General features: G+C 35.4%; 1 protein-coding gene across 5 annotated transcripts in view; it reads right to left on the bottom strand.

Moving 5' to 3' along the window:
• TRIQK (triple QxxK/R motif containing) overlaps positions 1–18,951 on the bottom strand; it is an 84,092-nt gene extending 65,141 nt beyond the window's left edge. For 2 of the 5 annotated variants that reach the window (XM_032591914.1, XM_030304160.2), the window contains exons 1-3: positions 18,824–18,951; positions 6,851–7,010; positions 5,221–5,396 (exon numbers count right to left, since the gene is read on the bottom strand). In XM_032591914.1, the coding sequence (XP_032447805.1) occupies positions 5,221–5,271 (51 nt within the window). In that variant the 5' untranslated portion in view covers positions 5,272–5,396; positions 6,851–7,010; positions 18,824–18,951. The remainder of the gene's footprint in view (positions 1–5,220; positions 5,397–6,850; positions 7,011–18,823) is intronic. The other 3 variants (XM_030304164.2, XM_030304163.2, XM_030304161.1) reach the window with 2 other exon arrangements.
• Between the last annotated feature and the right edge of the window lie 211 nt (positions 18,952–19,162).

Below are 19,162 nucleotides of genomic sequence, written 5' to 3'. Positions count from 1 at the left end.
TTCTATGTGATTAAAAAGGGAGAGTGATGATTTTGTGAACTGAAGACTGAAGTTTAAAGGGCTTACTCAGGAATCAGAAACTCTCTGAAAATAAATTGGTTGCTACTAGTAATGGTTTATTTCAAAGATTTAAGCAATATGTTGGTCTTCATGATGTTAAAATAGTTTAACTGTAAATGCTATAGAGGCAATGAAAATTTTTAAATAAAAGTTTTAGTTTCAATTATTAAAAAGAAAAATATATGTCTGACAATCATAATTTGCAAAAATTTCATATTCAAGAAGATAAATAGTGGGTCTTGCTTTAATTTGACAAGGAAGTTGTGTAAGTTATCTCTACATAAATCAATAATCACATTTATTCACAATAAATCAATATATTTACAACAAAAAGACTCTGAAAAACTGTATATGTGTGGGTGCATATGCTGAACAAACATGTGCAAAGATTTTATGTGTGTACAAGCATAAATATCCATTTAGTGTTATCATGTGCCCAAAGAGATAGCTCCATGTATTAAGTTTAGAGTATAAAATAAAATTAATTATTAAATTGGTTTTAAAAACTTCCTAAAATACGTCCAGGGAAATGTCTAGCAGCATTTATATTTAAAAATGGAAGCAAAAACTAGAAAAGATAAAAGAAAAAATATATCTGCTGGCAAATAACATAACTATTTAAAAAAAACACACACCTTAATGAAAAAGATGTCCTGGGCAGAAAGAAAATGACTAAAATAGCAAAACGGAAAATTAGAAAATGGTTTGTTCAATAACATAGACTAACTTAATAAAAATCTACTCTACTTCCTAGAATACTTTGATGATATGAAAATGATGAGTAAATTATTTTTCAAGTGTGATGTATCTAGGAAATAGATCAGTGAAACAAAAAGAGTAATATCATCACAGCATACAAACAGAAAATTCACATATAGAAGGAAAAAATCACAGTTTACATTGCATTCATGTTTAAAATCAAACATCACTTTTTCACATTCTGAAGATTCCCCCCCCCCCCCTAAATATGGAAAGAAAAACAAGCCAGGGCTTTAATATAATATTTTTTTCCAACCTGGAACAGCTGCAAAAAACAAATCTTGCTGGAGATAAGCTTGGTTATAAATATCAACATTCCCTTTAAATAAGGGAGTCCAGTTTTCATACCATCTGCCTCTTTCTAAAAGGGAAAAAATATGAAAATCATAAACTAGGACATTCTCTTTCAAATAAGGCATTTAAAAATGAATGTAGTAAAAAGGCTATGGACAGCTCTGAGCCCCTGCCTTCAAACTTGCCCTGTTTAGCTCAGATCAGAAGATAGGATTTCATGAACATAAACAACTCTTAGTCTATGAATAAAATGCCTAAATCAATTAATAAAGAAAAAAAAATGTTCCCAAACTTTTTCATATTATTGGCTATAATCACAATTTCTGATGAGGCCATATCTCTCCTTAATGCATTACATTCCTTACTGTTCATTTTTAAACTACATTTGCTACTTTTGTTACCTCTACTTTTTCCAAAACCTTTTTACAGCCTGTTCCAAAGACTTTCATGTTATCTCTTCCAGCACAAAAATCTAGTTACTAACAGAACTGGACTCTTCTTTTAATACAGATTCTATCCTCTGCAAAATCTTTCCAATGCTTCTCTCAACGAGTTTGGATTTTATCTTAAAACCTTTTTTTTCTTCTTTTGCCCTTAATTATTTTTCATTCTTTGTTAACGACCTTGTGATTGAACATTTTAATTTTTTACTGTACCACATCATTACTACTTCAATAATGAAGTCCATAAACCGTATCCATTATTTAACTCCTTAAAGCATTCATAAGAAAGAATTAATGAAAGATGGCCTACCGAATAGAGCGGTTCAGAGTGGTCTACTAGAGACGTGTACGTACATAAAGGAATATCCTGTATAGCCACACTAAGATTGCTGGAGAGAAAGGAGAAGAAACCCAAGACCGAGAGAAATGGCATCCTCTATTTTAACAATATATGTAAATGTTTAGTCAATTCCTAGAATTACAGTGGTAAGGATTCTGAAAAGCTACTGTAACAAAGGCACCTAGGGAGCCCTGGCATAATTCATTCTCCTTCTCATATTTATTCTCGGCCTTCCTCTTTTTCTCATACACACATAAAGTCACACTGATATAGCTGAACAAAAAGAGCAAAATTGAATCTTCAATCATGAGCATTTGCAGTTATTTTAAGGTGCTAAGACTGCACTTAAATGTGTCCTTCATAGGAAAAAATGTCTTAAGTCTTTTTTTTTTTTAATTCACTTTCATTCCATTTTAACCATGGACCACCCAGGTCTGTAATTATGCAAAACAAAGTTCTTTTACAAATGACAAATGACATTTAATTGCTTTCTTGGAATGATGCATCCTCAGTGTGCAAGGAGGGAGGAGGGAAAGATATGTCTTCAAAGTAATGGTCAATAACATTTAATCTCAAATTAATTATTTAAAATAAACAATCATTTTAAATAATCAATATTTCATCCTTTCCATGATTTGACGTAGGCACTACAAAATGATACAAACTATCAGGTTATCAGTATTGCAACAGAAAAGTTATCTTACCTTAGCTCTATCAACTACTTAAAAATATTAAAAAAGACTTTTTCATATTAAATCTACCCTACTGTTTGTTTTCTGAATTCCCTCCACTAGAACATAGTACCACAAGAGCAGGGATATTTGTTTTTATAACTAAAAACCTGTAACGATTAGAAGAATGTGGTACACAGCAGGCACTCAATACATGTTTTTGAGTAAATATTTTTCAAAACACTATTACATTAGCTTAAATCATCCACACTTTATTGTTAGTTACTGTAAACACATAAAAATGCTTTGAGTTTTAAAATATTACTATGCATTCTCTATCTCTTATAGGAATATGAGTGTTAACTTTTCTCTTCTTTAACTCATTTCCCTCTGGTTCAATCATTTTTTAGTTGTTTACCAAGCTAAACTCATTTACGATTTTTAAAGTGGACACAGTAAGAATACCTATCCCACATGGCTGTTGTAAGCAGTAAATTAAAGAGCTAAATATATAAAGTACTTAACATGGTGCTTCTCACATAGTAAGTGTTCATGAAATGTTATTAGTATCATTATGTCATGCTGGTTTAATCAGTTACTTACTGTTGAGGTACCTCACAGTCCAAATGGTTTTTATAAACAAGAAACAACCTGAACTTGATGACCTCACATTCATTTAAAAAGTCAATGAGCTCCCTTACAGTTAAGTTCTCAGAGTACAAGAATGGTCTAAGAATATACTATGTCTGTACTAATTTAATTACATAGAAACTGTACACTTTCTGCCATTACTTGGTCTCCTAACCATCTTCTATTATCAGCTAAGTGTCTCCAACAAAAGTATCTTCGGACAACTTTTAAGATGCCAAATTACATATGCTGTCTTTTTGTCAGAAAATATTGGAAATTCTGGATTAAGAGAGTACCAATTTCATGCTTACGGTATATGCACATAATGAGTACTCAAAAATACTTTCTACAATGGAAGAATTCTAAACAAACAAACAAACAAACAAACAAAAGCTTAAACACTAGTCCTCAGTTTTAAAACTGATAACTGTATCTCTAGTCTTTGTCAAGAGTTCTAAATTACCCTTCAGTCTAAGAAAAGAATCTTTTCAGGTCAACTTTTCCATCACTTCTTTGTTATTCTCTCCTCAGGAGTTGTACTAAATGTTTACATTTTTCTCCACAACATGCATTGAGCAGCTCAGTATGTTCCTTAGAGCAGTAGTTTGATATTAGATAAAACTAGCTCTGCCATCAAGGTCTTAAAACTTTCATTTGCAATAATAAATGTAACATCCCAAATATTTTAACCATGGGTTTAATACACAATGGCAAACAAGAAACATGATTTTAGAATATCCTTTAAATTATAGTACATTCCAAATGACATCTTCTGAAAACTTCTTTAAAAAATATCACAAATATTCTAATACTTTCTCTACTTCTTTTCAAAATTTAAAATTCACTGTTGCATTATAGTACTTTATTTGAAAATCTAGCATAAAAGAATGATGCCATAAAAGCACTGGATAACTACCTCATTAGTTTTAGAAATTTTTATTCCCTCTGTTATGAAGTGATTGGGTCCGTATTATCATGTTAACCAAAATTTGGGGGCTAGAGCTAGATTATATCTCATGAGTCCCTTTAATAGAAGCAGCATACACAAATGTCTTTTAAAGTGTACAATTTTTGAATTATTACTGATCTCTAAACAAGAAAAAGAAACTGAAAATTCCCAAAGCAAATTTTACAGTAAAATATATAATCTAATTTGTTATAAGTGCATAACACTTCCAGCAACTTCTCTCCCCCAAGTCAACGGTATGTCCCATCTGACTCAGTAGCCATTACAACCTGCAGGGCTCTCCTGAAGTCTTCTATCCCCCTTCATTTTATTCTACGCATATGAGCTTATTTCCCAAGTCACAAAGAAAATACAGACCACTAGGTAAGAATCACTCACTTGCAACCTTGCTCTAGCTCACTCACACACCAACATACACATTGATACACACACCAAACACACGTAAATCCACACACACGTGCTAAGGTAAAAACACTGTCAGGTCATTACCTCTACTATAGCCTCAGTGTAAGAAGTGTGTTGTACCAAGGCTCCCCCGGTGCCCTGGAGTCCACCCCCATGTATATACTTTTCCTGCCTTTTTACCTTTTGTTCCCCTCTTTTACCATTTCTTCCATCATTGCCTTCATCAGGCATCTCACCAGCATTACTGCATTAGTATCATTACTGGTCTCGTTGTCTCTGGTCTTGCTTCCCTCAAACTATCTCCCACACTGTTTCCAGCATAATCTTTCATAAATTAAGTTTAATCAAGAAAATCCCCTGAAGTATATTATATCATTCAGTGCTTCCCGGTGTCCTTTAGGATGGAGTTCTAATTCCATAGTTTGGTATATTCTGACCCCTGTTCTCCTTCCAAACTCTTTACCTGTCTTTATCCAACACCAACACTTTGAATTGCATACAGTTCCTTGAAATTGTCACACTACATAACAGCTTACTGCCTTTGCCCATGCTCTTCCTTTGTCTGAAAATGCTTTCAGATACTTCTTTACCTGGACATATTATACTCCTTTAAAACAGTAGAAAGGTATAGCAGTCATTAATTCTACTCACATATCTTCCAAATCTCCTTTCCCTCTGGGTAGAGACAATACTGCACTTCATAGTCCCCCTTTTGAAATTTGTTATGACCAATGTGTCACTGCATAATTAGCCACTCTCTTCCCATTGCTGCATCTGGGTCATGGAAGTACATGAGCTTTCCTACCAACACGTTTTGGATGTGTAGTCTGTGTGAGAAAGAAACATTTGTTGAGTTAAGACACTGTGAATTGGGCTTGTTTGTTCCTACAGAATAACCCAGGCTATTCTGGCTGATACAAAAGGTTACCTTTTCCAGCAAGCCTTCCATGAGCCCAACACAGTCTGATTCAAATGCTGTTTCTCCAAATGCAGACAGTATCGTATTCATACTCTTACCATAACACAACACTGTAGTGAGATGGCTGCTGTAACCATCTATATCCCTTCCAAAAGTACTTCTGAGGGCAGGAACTGTGTATTTCATCTCTGTTTTGTCACCAATTAGCATAGTGCTTCGCTCATGGTAAGTGCTTAAAAAATGTTTGCTGAATTAACCGCTCTTTCATTAATTCACTCATCGAGGACCAAGGACTACTCTAGTTGCTACAGATAGAGCAAACCCAGAGAAAACAAAAACACCTGCCCCCGTAGGAACTAATATTCTTGTGAAGGACAATGACAATAAGCAAGACAAATAAGTATAAAATATATAGTTCATTAGATAGTGATAAATGCTAAGTAGAAAATATAGAGCAGGGATATTTAGATGGTGACCAGGTAAGATCTCATTTAGAAGACGATCTTTTAATAAAGACCCAAAGGAAAGTGAATAAGTTGGCTATGAAGATATCTAGGGAAGAGCAATTCAGTAGAGAGAATAGTATAAACCTGAGATGGGAACATGCCTGGCATGTTCAAAAAACAACAAAGGAGCCAGTATGGCTGAGCAAGTGAGTCATTAGAGATGAGATTAGAGCAGTAACAAGGAACCATCTCTTGTAGAGACATATAGGCCAGTTTAAGAGCTTTAGCTTTTATCTTGAGTGAAATAGAGTCATTGAAAAGTTCTGAGCAGAGGACGAGGTGGAAGAGGACAGCAGAAGATAAGGTCGGAGATATAACGGGGGCCCACATTCTTTGATTCTATAACATACTTCCTCTTCCCACAAAACAGGCAAAAAGAGGATATACCAATTAATCAAGAAAGATTAAAACTGACATTGAACGACATTTTATGATGATCTTAATCTGTTCATTACTTACTATGCAGGGACACTGATTATGATCCCTACATGATTACCAAAATATAGTAACGTACCAAAGTATCACAGAGTACCAAACATCAAGAGATATCAAATATTTAATGTAGAAACAAATCCTAATAGATAATTAATGATAACAAATGATTCAAAAAAGATTTCAGATACAGATTTATAGTTCTATGGATCTTGCTTTATTTACTTGGATTTGCCCAAATACCACAAAATAAATATAAGTAAAAACATTCCCCTATTGTAATACTGCCTTCCATAAGAAAGACTACCTTCCAAACTCAAGTTCATTGCCAGAAGCAAACAAACCAAAACAAGGAAAACAAGTGAAAGAAAACAAACCACAAGTCAAAACACCTTTTGCCAAATGTTAGATCAAATAAACACACCTTGTGTTGTGTCCTTGATGCTGCTAAGTCTGAACTCTGGAGAGCTGCCAAGGGATAAGATGTTTCCAAAGGCAAGATCTTTACTGAAGAAGCCGTGCTTGCATTCCTGGCAAATTCAATTCCAGATACCAATAATAATGTTCTTGGTTGCTTTTTCTTACTGGAATTCAAAGTAGAGTATATGGAAATATTAAACAGATGATCTCCAGTGTCCTAATGCCCACAAAATAAAAACACTGTGGTAGCATTCTCCAAGAAGTGTTTCTTGGTTTGCTAAGTCTGTTATAGATTCAATTGAATTAAGCTTCTCTGGTCAAATATACTCAGAAAAATGTTCCATACTATGCCTCTTTTTCACAAGGCATACCTTCTAAACAAAAAAAAAAAAAGGTCCTGAGAAGTTGTGTAATAGGAAAATCTTTTTAAACTTACTTGACCCAGCGTGTCTCAAATATATTTAAAGACCCCCTTTCCACTGTAATAAATAGTAACATTATTTCTACAGTCCACACTTTAAGAATGGTTCATTCATTGTATGATTATCTGAAAAGTAGTGAGAGATGTGTTCACTATATTTTAGAGTTGAATATGTGTACAAAGAGATCAATTTTAATTTGTTCTCTGTTATTGCAATTTGTACAGAGTTAACCTATAAAAATAATTTTTAAAAAATATAAAAATAATTTAATAAAACCATAAATATTAGATGTTACTTTCTAAACTAAATGCCCATTAAAAAGCAACAAAGAAAACAAATAACATATGATTTATTCATTTTTTTACAACAGATATTTACTGAATATCTGTTATGTGCCAGGCACTGAACTCATCTCTAGTTTTATGTCGCAATTGCTCATATATATAAGAGTATCAAGTTTAAATGGTTCCAAACCACTCTCTCATAATAATAAAACCAACTCAAAATTTAACCCCAAGTATTTGAGAACACAAGTTTCACTAATTCTAATCATATCATTAAAAATAGCTTTCAATGTTGAGGATGTTTTAAATAGTGATAATAATCCAGGTCAACATGAAAATATGAAAGCACATTATTTTTTATTTTTATTTTTATTTAAAAAAATGTTAATGTTATTTTTGAGAGAGAGAGACAGAGAGACAGAGCATGAGCGGGGGAGGGACAGAGAAAGAGGGGAAACAGAATCTGAATCAGGATCCAGACTCTGAGTTGTCAGCACAGAGCCTGACGCAGGGCTCCAACCCACAAACTGTGAGATCATGACCTGAACCAAAGTTGGACACTTCACCAACTGAGCCACCCAGGCACCCCTGAAAACACAGTGTTTAAAAAAAAATGGTACTGCAAAAGAATAAAACTGAAGTTCTGCTTCATACTATACACAGAAATGAACTCAAATGAATCACAGACCTAGATGCAAATACTGAAATAATAAAATAGAAGAAAAATAATAATATAAGAAATAATAGAAGAAAAAAAATAAAATAGAAGAAAACAGAGGAGTAAAACTTCATGACCATGGGTTGGGCAATAGTTTCTTAGATACAACACCAAACATACAAGCAACAACAACAAAAAACAGGTACATTGGACTTCATCAGAATAAATAAAAACTTTTGTGTTCCAAAGTACATAATCAAGAAAGTGAAAAGACAACCAACAGAATGGGAGAAAATATTTGCAAATCATATATCTGACATGGGTCTTATATCCAGACTAATGAAGAACTCCTACGACTCAAGAGTAAAAATGCAAATAATCCAATTTTAAAAAGGGCAAAGGATTTAAATAGAGATTTCTTCAGAATAAAAACAAATTGCCAATAAGCACATGAAAAGATGCTAAATTTCATTAGTCACTAGAGAAATTCAAATCAAAAGAGATACAATGAGATACCACTTCTCTAGACAGATATTAAGAAGTATTGGTGAGGATATGAACTAGACCTTCATATATTGCTGGTGGGAAAGTAAACCGGTTTTGGAAAACAGGCAGTTCCTCAAAAAATCTTAGAGTAACCATACGATCCAGCAATCCCACTCCTACGTATTTGCCCAAGGGAAATGAAAACATATGTCATGTCCATATAAAAACTTATACATGAATGTTCATAGCAGCAATATTCTTATAGTCAAAAAGTGGAAACAATCCATGATGAGTAGATAAATAAAATGTGGTATAACCATACAATGGAATATTATTCCACCATAAAAAAGAATGAAATATTACTACGTGTTACCCCATGGTAACTCCATGGTTAGCCCACGGTGAACCTTGAAAACATTACGCTAAGTGAAAGAAGCCAGTCACAAAAGTCCAATTAATACATTATTCCTATTGTTCACCTTATAGTAAGTGTCCAGAATGAGAAAATCTATAGAGATAGAAGACAAATTAACAGTTATATAGGGCGGCTGAAAGTGAGAGCAAAAGAGATGGGGCATGACTGATAACGGGTACAAGGTTTCTTTTTGAGGTTATTTAAACATTTTAAAATTAGATAGTGGTGATGGTTGCACAACTCTGTGAATATCCAAGAAACTACTGACTTGTACACTTAAAAAATAAATTTAATGGTTCTGAATTATATCTCAATAAAGTTATTGCTAAAATGAAAAAGTATAATAATAGATATAGTTCTTATCTAAAATGTTTGGGCCAAAAAATAAAAAGTAAAATTCAAATAAATAAATAAAATAAAATAAAATAAAATAAAATAAAATAAAATAAAATAAAAAATACAATAAAATGTTTGGGCCAGTTGTGCCTTAGAGGTTTTCAGATTATAGAAAAGTAATATATCCCATTTACCATAATTACATAACACTCCTGGAGGAAAGTAGGGGCAGCACATTAATATTTCATAGTAAAATCTTATCAATATTAACACTGACTGGAAAAATAAAGATGACATAAATAGTCCCATGCTATTTTAAGTATGGTTTTGCCTCAATTCAATTTATGCAAACTTGGAAAAAAATTTATTTTGCAGAACTTTTGGATTTTGAAAATTTGAATAATGGGTATTGGACACTTATTAATGATGATGACAAATATTAGCAACAATAATGATATCAGCAGTTTCCATTTACTGTGCTTTGCACGTCACATGTATTATCAGAAAGTCTCGTAACATTTATGTGGGACAAGTACAATTAACCCCCAATGAGAAAACTAAGTTTCCTAATGATTAAGTGAGTTTTCCAAGCATACACAGTTAACAAAGGGCACAGATTTGAATGCAATCTATCTGATCACAGAGTACACTCACTTTCCTCTATAAGGAAGAGTATATCCAGATCATCCATCTGAGATATAGATTTCAAATCTATAAAATGGAGAAAAGAACTGTTCTATGTATCACAGAGATTACTGTAAGGATGAAATGAGATTGCTTTTATGAAAATAATGTGTTAAATATAAGGATCTATATAAATGTGGGACAATATTACCTAGAAAACTATTTTTTATTACATATCAAAATCAATGTTTAACATGAGATATGGTTTTAACGAAATTCTTTAGAGGCATTCAAAACAAATACGCTTATTTTGTTAGAAGAAATGCTAAGCATTAAACATTGCTTTTTAAATATATAAGAAAAGAAAATCCCAATATGTTCAAGGGATCCATAACTAAACATCTATCATCTCAAGTTCTAATAAAGTTTTTATAAGCCATATATAACACTGGTGCAGTGTGCTGACATAATACATTATGTTTGGTCTTAAAGTAGTTCTGTGTAGACAGGCGAAGCCAGACAGATCATTTTTTTTTTCCATTATAGGCAACTTTTTAATCTTTTGAAAATTTAAAATTATTTCAGTTTATTTAGCAACCTGCTCACAAAAGTTTCCATACCACATAAGTTCCTAGGATAATTAGTGGATTGCCTATGTATCCTTCCTCAAGGAAAATTCTGTTATAAACAGGACATATCCAGTGCAACTTTTGTTCCATGACCGTATATTCATAGCATTAAAAAAATTTAGGGAGTGCTGTATTTGAAAAGTTTAAGAACTATTATTGTAAAATACTGATCTGATCATGTTGGCTCTACAGCACAAAAATCTAAAATGGATCTTCACTGCCTATAAGATAAAAATTGCTTTGTGTAGCACATGACAGCTTTCTCGGCCTGGACCATTGTTTTTATTGCCTCAACTCTAGCTACTTTTCTCCAAATTGTGTTCCAGCCACTGAATTTCTTTCATTTCCCAACTATGTGATCCTATTGACAGCTTAGTAGCTTTACAAATATTGTTCTCTTTGCCTTGTTACCTTAGCCCCAGCCTTATCTACGTTAAATTCACAGGCATCCTTCCAAACCTTGTTCCAAAGCCACTTCCTCTATATAATTCATCTGTACCTGCCAAACAAATCTTTGCCGATTAACTGATTGATACATACCTCACTTGTTAAATACAGTACATGCTTATCTCTATAAACACATAGATTTTTGGCATACGATAATAAAATGCTACTATTTCTAACAGTACTGCAATATTTAACTGAATGTCTTTGGAAATGAAATTCTAAAATCTTCACATGAATATGTTTCATTTAAGGCACAGAGGTGCAAAAGAGAAATTCTGGATGATTAAATGTAAAAAATAATAGACTTGTTTTTAATGCCAGTCCATAGAAGACCAAAGAAATGCTAGGGTAAGCAGAACATTGAAGGGCAATTACTGAGTAAATCTGGGTGCCTTGAAATAAAAAGAAAATTCCAATTTTTTAAGTTTACAGTTTAGGTCAGGAGTTGCCAAATTTTCCTATAAAGGGCCAAATTGTAAATTTTTAGGCTTTGAAGGTTGAGAAGCAAAATCAAACTATAATTGTCATAGCAATTCCTAGTGCTCTGAGCAGTGCAAAGCAGCACAGCCACACATTTGCCTATCTGTTGCAATTACTCCACACTGGTATTTTAGTGCCACATACAATATGTAAACAGACGTGTAGGTGTGTTCCGGTAAAACTTTATTTATTAACAAAATTTGAATTTCGTGTTTACATTACAAAACATTATTGCTTTGTTTTGTTTTCCCCCCAACCATTTAAAAATGTAAAAACTATTCTTGGTTCACGGGTCATAGAAAAAACAGCACTGAGCCAGATTTGGGAAACCCATGGATCCAAGTTTGCTGAAGAATGCTTTAGGTATATTTTAAAGCCTATCCATCCTCTTAAATTACCAGGTTTCATCTCTGGCATATATAAATCATAAAATCACAAAATGTTATTTACATCTAGATTGTTGTTGGTGAATTAATTTTTATGTTATAGGTCTTTTCATGCAAGCAATTTTTTACATTCATAGTCAATTTTTAACTAGATTTGACATAATTATTTAGAGCCACATCAATATTCTAGAACTCTAGGATATACTATCAGCTTTTTTTTTTAATATGCCATGGCTTTTACATTTATATCACCTTCTAATAAATTGTTGTAGGTCTTGGGTTTTCTCCCCCCACAAAAAAGGAAACAGGGTGGAGTTTAAGGTCCCTTATAACCTTAGGAGTGGTTTCTGTGCCATTACACAAGAAATACAAACTGCATGGATATTAAAAAAAAGAAAATAGAAAACCCTCTTAAGAATGTTGCTCTGTTGTCTTCTGCTATTTAATGCTATAGGAAAGGAGTCTGAGACCAGCCTAACTTTTGTTTCCTGACGGTAATATGCTATTTTTCTCTCTTTCTAGATATATGAAGCATTTTTTCTGTATCATTATACTAATTTAAAAATTTTTTGATATTGTGTCTCTTTGAGTTGTCACATCTTATGTAACTCCTTTCTGCACCCATGACTTTTTCAGCTCAAAAAAGTTTTGATTCCTGTTACCTCTTTGCTTATAACTTTTTTTTTCTTTCAAATACTGTCTTCTCTTCATTAGGAACAATTGTCAATAGTATAGTCTCTTCTTCAAAAACCCTAAATTTTCATAGAGTGGACCTCATTCTTTTTCTTCCACATATCAACTTTCTTTTCATGAATTCAATATTTACGTTAGGAGGACTTTTCAAGTCTATTTTTCATACTGATTAAATTTTCTGCAGTAATATCAATTCTGTTCTTTACTGCCTCAAATATAGATTTTTCAATATGTCATTGTGGTAGGCAGAATAATGCATCTCTCAAAGATGCCCAGGTCCTGATTCCCTAACCTGTGATTATGTGAATATTACCTGTGAGGATTACATGGCAAAAGGGACTGTATGGATGTGATTAAATGAAGAACCTCAAAAGGGAGAGATTATTGTGGATTATCCAGGTGGGTCTTTAAAAGCAGTTCACTTTTCTTAGCTGTGGTCTGGACAGCATTTGACTACAGAAAAATACAGGGATGTAATGTTGCTGGCTCTGAAGATGAAGGGAGTCATAATCCAAGGAATGTGAGCAGCCACTAGAAGCTGGGAGAGGCAAGGCAACAGATTCCCTCCCAGAGCCTCCAGAAAGGAACGCAGCCTGGCCAAAACCTTGATTTCATCCCAGTGAGACCTATTTCAGACTTCTGAACTGCAGATTAAGATAATGAATTTGAGGTTTTTAAAGTCACTAAATTTGTGGTAGTTTGTTAAAGCTGGAATATAAAACTAATACAGTTCTCATTTTTAGTTTTTCCTTATCTTTTTGTTTTACCTTACAGTCTTCCTACTGTCACCTAATCATTGTCTGCTCTTCATATACGGAGTTCTCCTGCCCACAGAGACCATGAATTCTTGCACGTGCTACATGTCAAAGAACTTCCTCAAATGTTCTTTAGCTTAAAATTCTTCTTTGGTTTTCACAGGTATGCCCCTGAGTCTTCTGCTGATTACCTTTTCCTTGGGTTTGTGGGATTTTTTTGTTCCACTTTATTCATTTCGAATGCTGTTATCCAGCATATTTTGGCTTTGCAAGAGACTATAGACAGGTGCCTGGGTGGCTCAGTCGGTTAAGCGTCTGACTTCAGCTCAGGTCATGATCTCACGGCTTGTGAGTTCGAGCCCCGCATCAGGCTCTGTGCTGACAGCTCAGAGCCTGGAGCCTCTACAGATTCTGTGTCTTTCTCTCTCTCTCTCTCTCTCTCTCTCTCTGCCCCTCCCCTGCTCACACTCTGTCTCTGTCTTTCAAAAGTAAATAAACATCTAAAAAAAATTTTAAAAAAAAGAAAGAGACTATAGAGATCATTTCTACACAGTCCTCTTTTCCAAATGTATGTATGTATGGGAGGTGTGAGGGTGGAATATTGAGGAGAGGAGAAAAGGCAGATAACGGACCCCTAGAAAATGACAATATGGAATCAGAAACTGTTTTTTTTTTAATTCTTTTTTAATTGTTTTAAGTTTATGTATTTATTTTGAGAGAACAGAGAGAGCACAAGCAGGGGAGAGGCAAAGAAAGAGGGAGAATCCCAAGCAGGCTCCATGCTGTCAGCACAGAGCTTGACACAGGGTTCAAACTCATGAAACTGTGAGATCACGACCTGAGCCAAAATCAAGAGTGGGAGGCTTAACCGACTGAGTCAACTGGGTGCCCCATAAACTGGTTCTTAAAAAAAAACAAAAAAAACCTGATATGCCTCTGCCCAGAGACATTCATGCTATATTGAACCACTGTGAATAATGAGAATGTATTATAATGCTCAAGCACATTCTTCATAAAAATGGAAGAACACCACAAATCTTCAATTCTAGATATTCACATATAAGGAACTTGATGCCTGGAACATTATCACCCCCTCACCCCCAAATAATTTATCTATTGCTGGAGCCTAGTCTAAAACTTTCAGTCCAGTGTGCCTTCTGTCTAGTGTAGGTTATAAACTGTAATCCACAATTAGGATTTTGTCACAGGTATCCATATAATTTATCAGTCTACAACCAGCAATATCTGAATATTTTTAATATCTAAAATACATTAAAAAGGGTTTTCTTCCTTTTGTCTTTGCCAAAATTTTAAGGTCTTCAGTCCAATTGGTCTGTTATTTTTACAACTATGTCACTGCATAACACTATTATAGAAGAACTAAGTTTCTGTTTATTCCTGCTGTCATTCTCCATGTTCAGTGGCTTGAAAAATATATAAGATCCTCTCATTTACGGGAGGTTCAACAAAACAGAATTTGTTAAACCTCTGAGTACACAGTATTTATCTTTCTATCGTTTTTTAGCATTTCCAAGTTAAGAAGCTAAGAAATCATCTTTTCTTTTTCAAGAAAATATATACCTATTGCACTCTATCATCACAAAGGTACTTAACATTTCTGGGGCACCTGGGTGGCCCACTCAGTCCATTAAGCCTCTGACTCCTGGTCTAGGCTCAGGTCACGATCTCAAGGTTTGTGAGATCAAGCCCCATGCTGTGCTGACAGTGTCTGGACCCTGTTGGTATTCTCTTTCTCCCTCTCTCTCTGCCCCTCCTCTATGCTCATACTCTCTCTCTCTCTCAAATTAAATAAACATTAAAAAAAGATACTGAACATTTCTGTCATACAAGAAAGAATTAAATGTATGTACCAGGTGTGAAAAGATTTAGTTCTTAGACTCTAGATCCTTCTCTGTTCAGTTAGAAATGTTTTGAGGATATCAAATATTATAAAATATGCATTAGTATTTTCTATTAACATTGTTTTAGTCATTCTTGGAAAATATCAAAAAATAGCTATTTTCTAAGCAGTATTTTTATTAAGACCTTCACACTTAGAGCTTAATCTATTGACGACAAAAACAAGAACACAGAGGAACAAAGACTAGGGTGAAATCTCGTCTAGCCTCATGCCTCCACGTAGAGGAACTTTCACTGGAACAGCAGTTCTCAAAGGACATGTTTTTGGCCTTGGAGTGTGGGAAGAAAATTCTTCATTGAGCTGGACCTCTATGTTACACAATACTTACCATTCCTAAACTTCAGGGTCCCAAAAGCCATAAGCTTGTAAAGACACAGTAATAATTTAAAAACACCTCCATTTATTTCAAAAGACCCAAAGGGATCATCTAGGGTGGAAAATCAGAGCACTAGGTTAATAGTCCTGGCCTCAGATCCTACTCCTATCCACAGCTTCCCAACGTGAGAGTTATCTGATTGGTGACTGGTGGCTGAAATCCACTGGTCCATATTACTCCAATGGGTAGATATTAGCTATTAGAAACCTGTCAATACTAGAGTTTTTCCTTCTTTTACTTCATTGCTAATTCTGGGTAAATGTATCTTTTCTGCAAACTGAAATGATCTCTCACTGAAGAAAAGATGTAAGAAAAGACGAGGCAGGAGGTAGGAGGTAGGAGGAGGCAAAAAGTACTAGTACTCATTTCGGGTCTCCCATCCAAAGCACTACGCCAAATCAGCTCTTTAGTAAGGAAGGTGATATTGCAAACTCTCTCTGTCTGTTTACACACCCAAGAGAGTGAGGGAAAATAAAGCGATTATTTATTGAGCCCCTAAAAACTGTAATTCCAGTAGAATGCTTTCTCTAATCCATTTATCTTTATATCAGTTTCTCTACCAGAAATGGAGTTGAGAAAGGGATAGCCAAATACTAAATAGATAAAATAAAATTATAAATGATAAGGAAAATGACATGTGCTCCTATATACTCTTACATTTATTAAAAAAGCAATACATATTTTCTCTTTTCAGTGTTATCCCTTTCTGATGATAATGTCTACCACATATGCCCACTTTCATTGATAAACCTAAATAAACTTTGGGAAAATTTAGGCTATTTATAGCCTTTATTTTCATACAGAAATCACGAAAAAAACCATAGTGGAACCAATCACAATACTTTTTAGCCATGGGAAATTAAAATAGTATGAAAGATGATTCAAATTGAAGAGTTCTAGGAATCAGGTAATGGTATTCAAGTGGCATAAACATAATCAGCTTTTCTTTGTCCAAAATGGACTGTGATAGAAGAGAAAGTTTATGTTTTTAATGTTTATCTCAAAAATACAATTTAACATTTTCGCAAAATATTTGACAATGATTTCTTTTTTCACTTGCTTAAATATAAGAATATCCTTTAAGAGAATAATCAAAGGGCATTTGAAAAAAATTACAGTTTACATGGTTTTGAAAGACAGCAACAATTTATTGAGCACTGGTAGTTCCTGTTTATTAAATGGTTAAAAAAAAAAAAAAGATTGGTTTAAGATGCTGAACTAAAATTAAGCTATGGTAAAATGCAATGTGGAAGAAAGAACAAAGACCGAATTCTGTTCCCAGCTATGTTCTCAGTCACTCTTTGGTATGAAGCAAGGGGGAGAATAATTTCCTTATCCCTCAAGAAGTTGACCCAAAACAGGGTCTTAATCCAGGGTCCAATTATACTTCAAACAGTGTCTTTCTCTAAGGGGAGACTCAATAGCTTTCTTTAGCTTCTCAAAGCAGTACATGATATCAAGAAGGTCATTCATCCTTAGATTAGAAGGTAATCTTTCCGAATCCTTTCAGGCTATGTATATACTTTGAAAAACCAAGTGATGTCAAGGGGGAGAAAAAGTGTCATGTAAGATATTTAAGGCACCACTTAACGAGAAGTATTCGCAGAATCAACAACAAATAAATGAGTTGCTTCATTTCTAAATAACCCGATGATAAGAGAAGTCCCAAGGGAGGTTTGAAACTACTTTAAGCTAAATGATCATACTTCTATGTGTTTACAAATTCAGATCATATAGACAAAAAGATAAAGTGGAATCAATAACACTTCACATCTGTGTAAATTATTAATAATACTTTCATAATCAATTATTCCTCCTTAATTTTTAGGAACAAAGGGCAAAGTATAGATGAGAAAACAGTTATGAAGGTTATTGGCCAAGGACAAACATTCCCTAACCCTGACAGTTTTCTGACTTACAGGCCAAGGTTCTCCTCAGTGTTCTAAGAAGTACAAGCTTCCTTCTTGTAGATTTATACAGTAAACCTAGCAGAAGGAAGTAAAAGTAGACTTTAGCTCCTTATGTGTTTTCTCTCTGGAATGTTTGTTCTGCTCAATCATTTGGGGCCAAATGATAGGAGCAAAGAGATCTGAAATGGTTATCTGTGGTTACCATCTTACAGTTAATCATTAAATGTGGGCCAATCAAGCCGAGGGGCTTGATCCAATTAGTATCTATCACCCACTTTCCACAGTAGGAACTGGAAAGGGAAATCATGTATTGGAGCTTGTCCAAAAAATGAACTGCCTCAACTTCTTGAGCTGCTCATTGTGCTCAAACGTTACAGCAGAGAGAAAAATAATTCCAGGTAGAAGAAATTAGATATCCTATCCCCCTTTTCCTAGCCATCCACATGGATACCAACACCCTGTGGGTCCAGGGATTCACCAAGCACCAAGCAAAGATCCTTTCCTCCCATCCCACCCTAGTCCCTCCCACCACCCCGTGCAAATAACGCCACCTCAACGCTGCCTGAAGCTCTTCTCTGCAAATGTTTTGGTCTGCAGATATTTATTAAGAAGGGGAAGGCTGGTAAAAGTACGGAGGGGAGTAACACCAGAGAAAAGCCAGAACAAGAACTACGAGACCCCGAGGGCTGGACTGTAAAATAACAGGACACGAATTAACTGACAGCACAAGAGAGCCAATCCCCAACCGAGAAAGAGGCCTCGGGAGGTGGGTGGAGCTAAAATTTCCAGGGCCCTGCGCCGGCGCCAGACACGCTGGCAGGGCGGGAACCGCTCGTTCCTTAGCAACAGAGGCGGCCACGCCCACCCACCGCCCCAACTCCGTGCTCGCCGTCCCCACCCCCACCGCGAGCGCCCTGCACGCCGGAAGGGGTCCTTAAGTGATTACCGTACCTACTGGGTTTCCCTAGCTTCGGGTTCCCGGTCTTCCAGAGCCTCCCTACGCCCAGCCAGCCCAAGCGCCGCTCTCAGGGAGGAACGACCATCTCCTAAACGCTCTGGGGACTCGCTAAGGACGTGCGCCCGCTTTCAGTCCCGGACCCCGAGCCTCCCTGGCAGGGCCGCCCCAGCCCCCTCGCCCTCGCCGGACACACACACCTTAGCTCAGCCAAGGCAAGGGCCGACAAACTTCGTGTCCTGCTGGAAATGTTGCTGTCCACGGTCCTGTCACTCAGAGGCAGGGGCGGGACGAGTAGGCTGCACACCCCCTACTCCCAAGGGGCTGTACGGAAAGAGGCGGGGCTTGGCGGAGAGGGACAGGACCCGTCCCCAGCCTGCGCTCCGATTGGTCAATCTCTCTCCCTCCTCTGCGCGGGTCCTGGTCGCCGAGGCGTCGGCCCCTCGGCCTTTCCTTCGTTTTGACGCGAGTCCCAAGCTCTAATACCTGACTCACAAAATGACCATAGAAATTAAAAATAAGGACTATGACTTGTTTTA

The sequence above is a fragment of the Lynx canadensis genome, chromosome F2 (genome assembly GCF_007474595.2).
Source record: "Lynx canadensis isolate LIC74 chromosome F2, mLynCan4.pri.v2, whole genome shotgun sequence".
Lineage (NCBI taxonomy): Eukaryota > Metazoa > Chordata > Mammalia > Carnivora > Felidae > Lynx > Lynx canadensis.
This window is presented reverse-complemented; position numbering and strand designations above follow the sequence as displayed.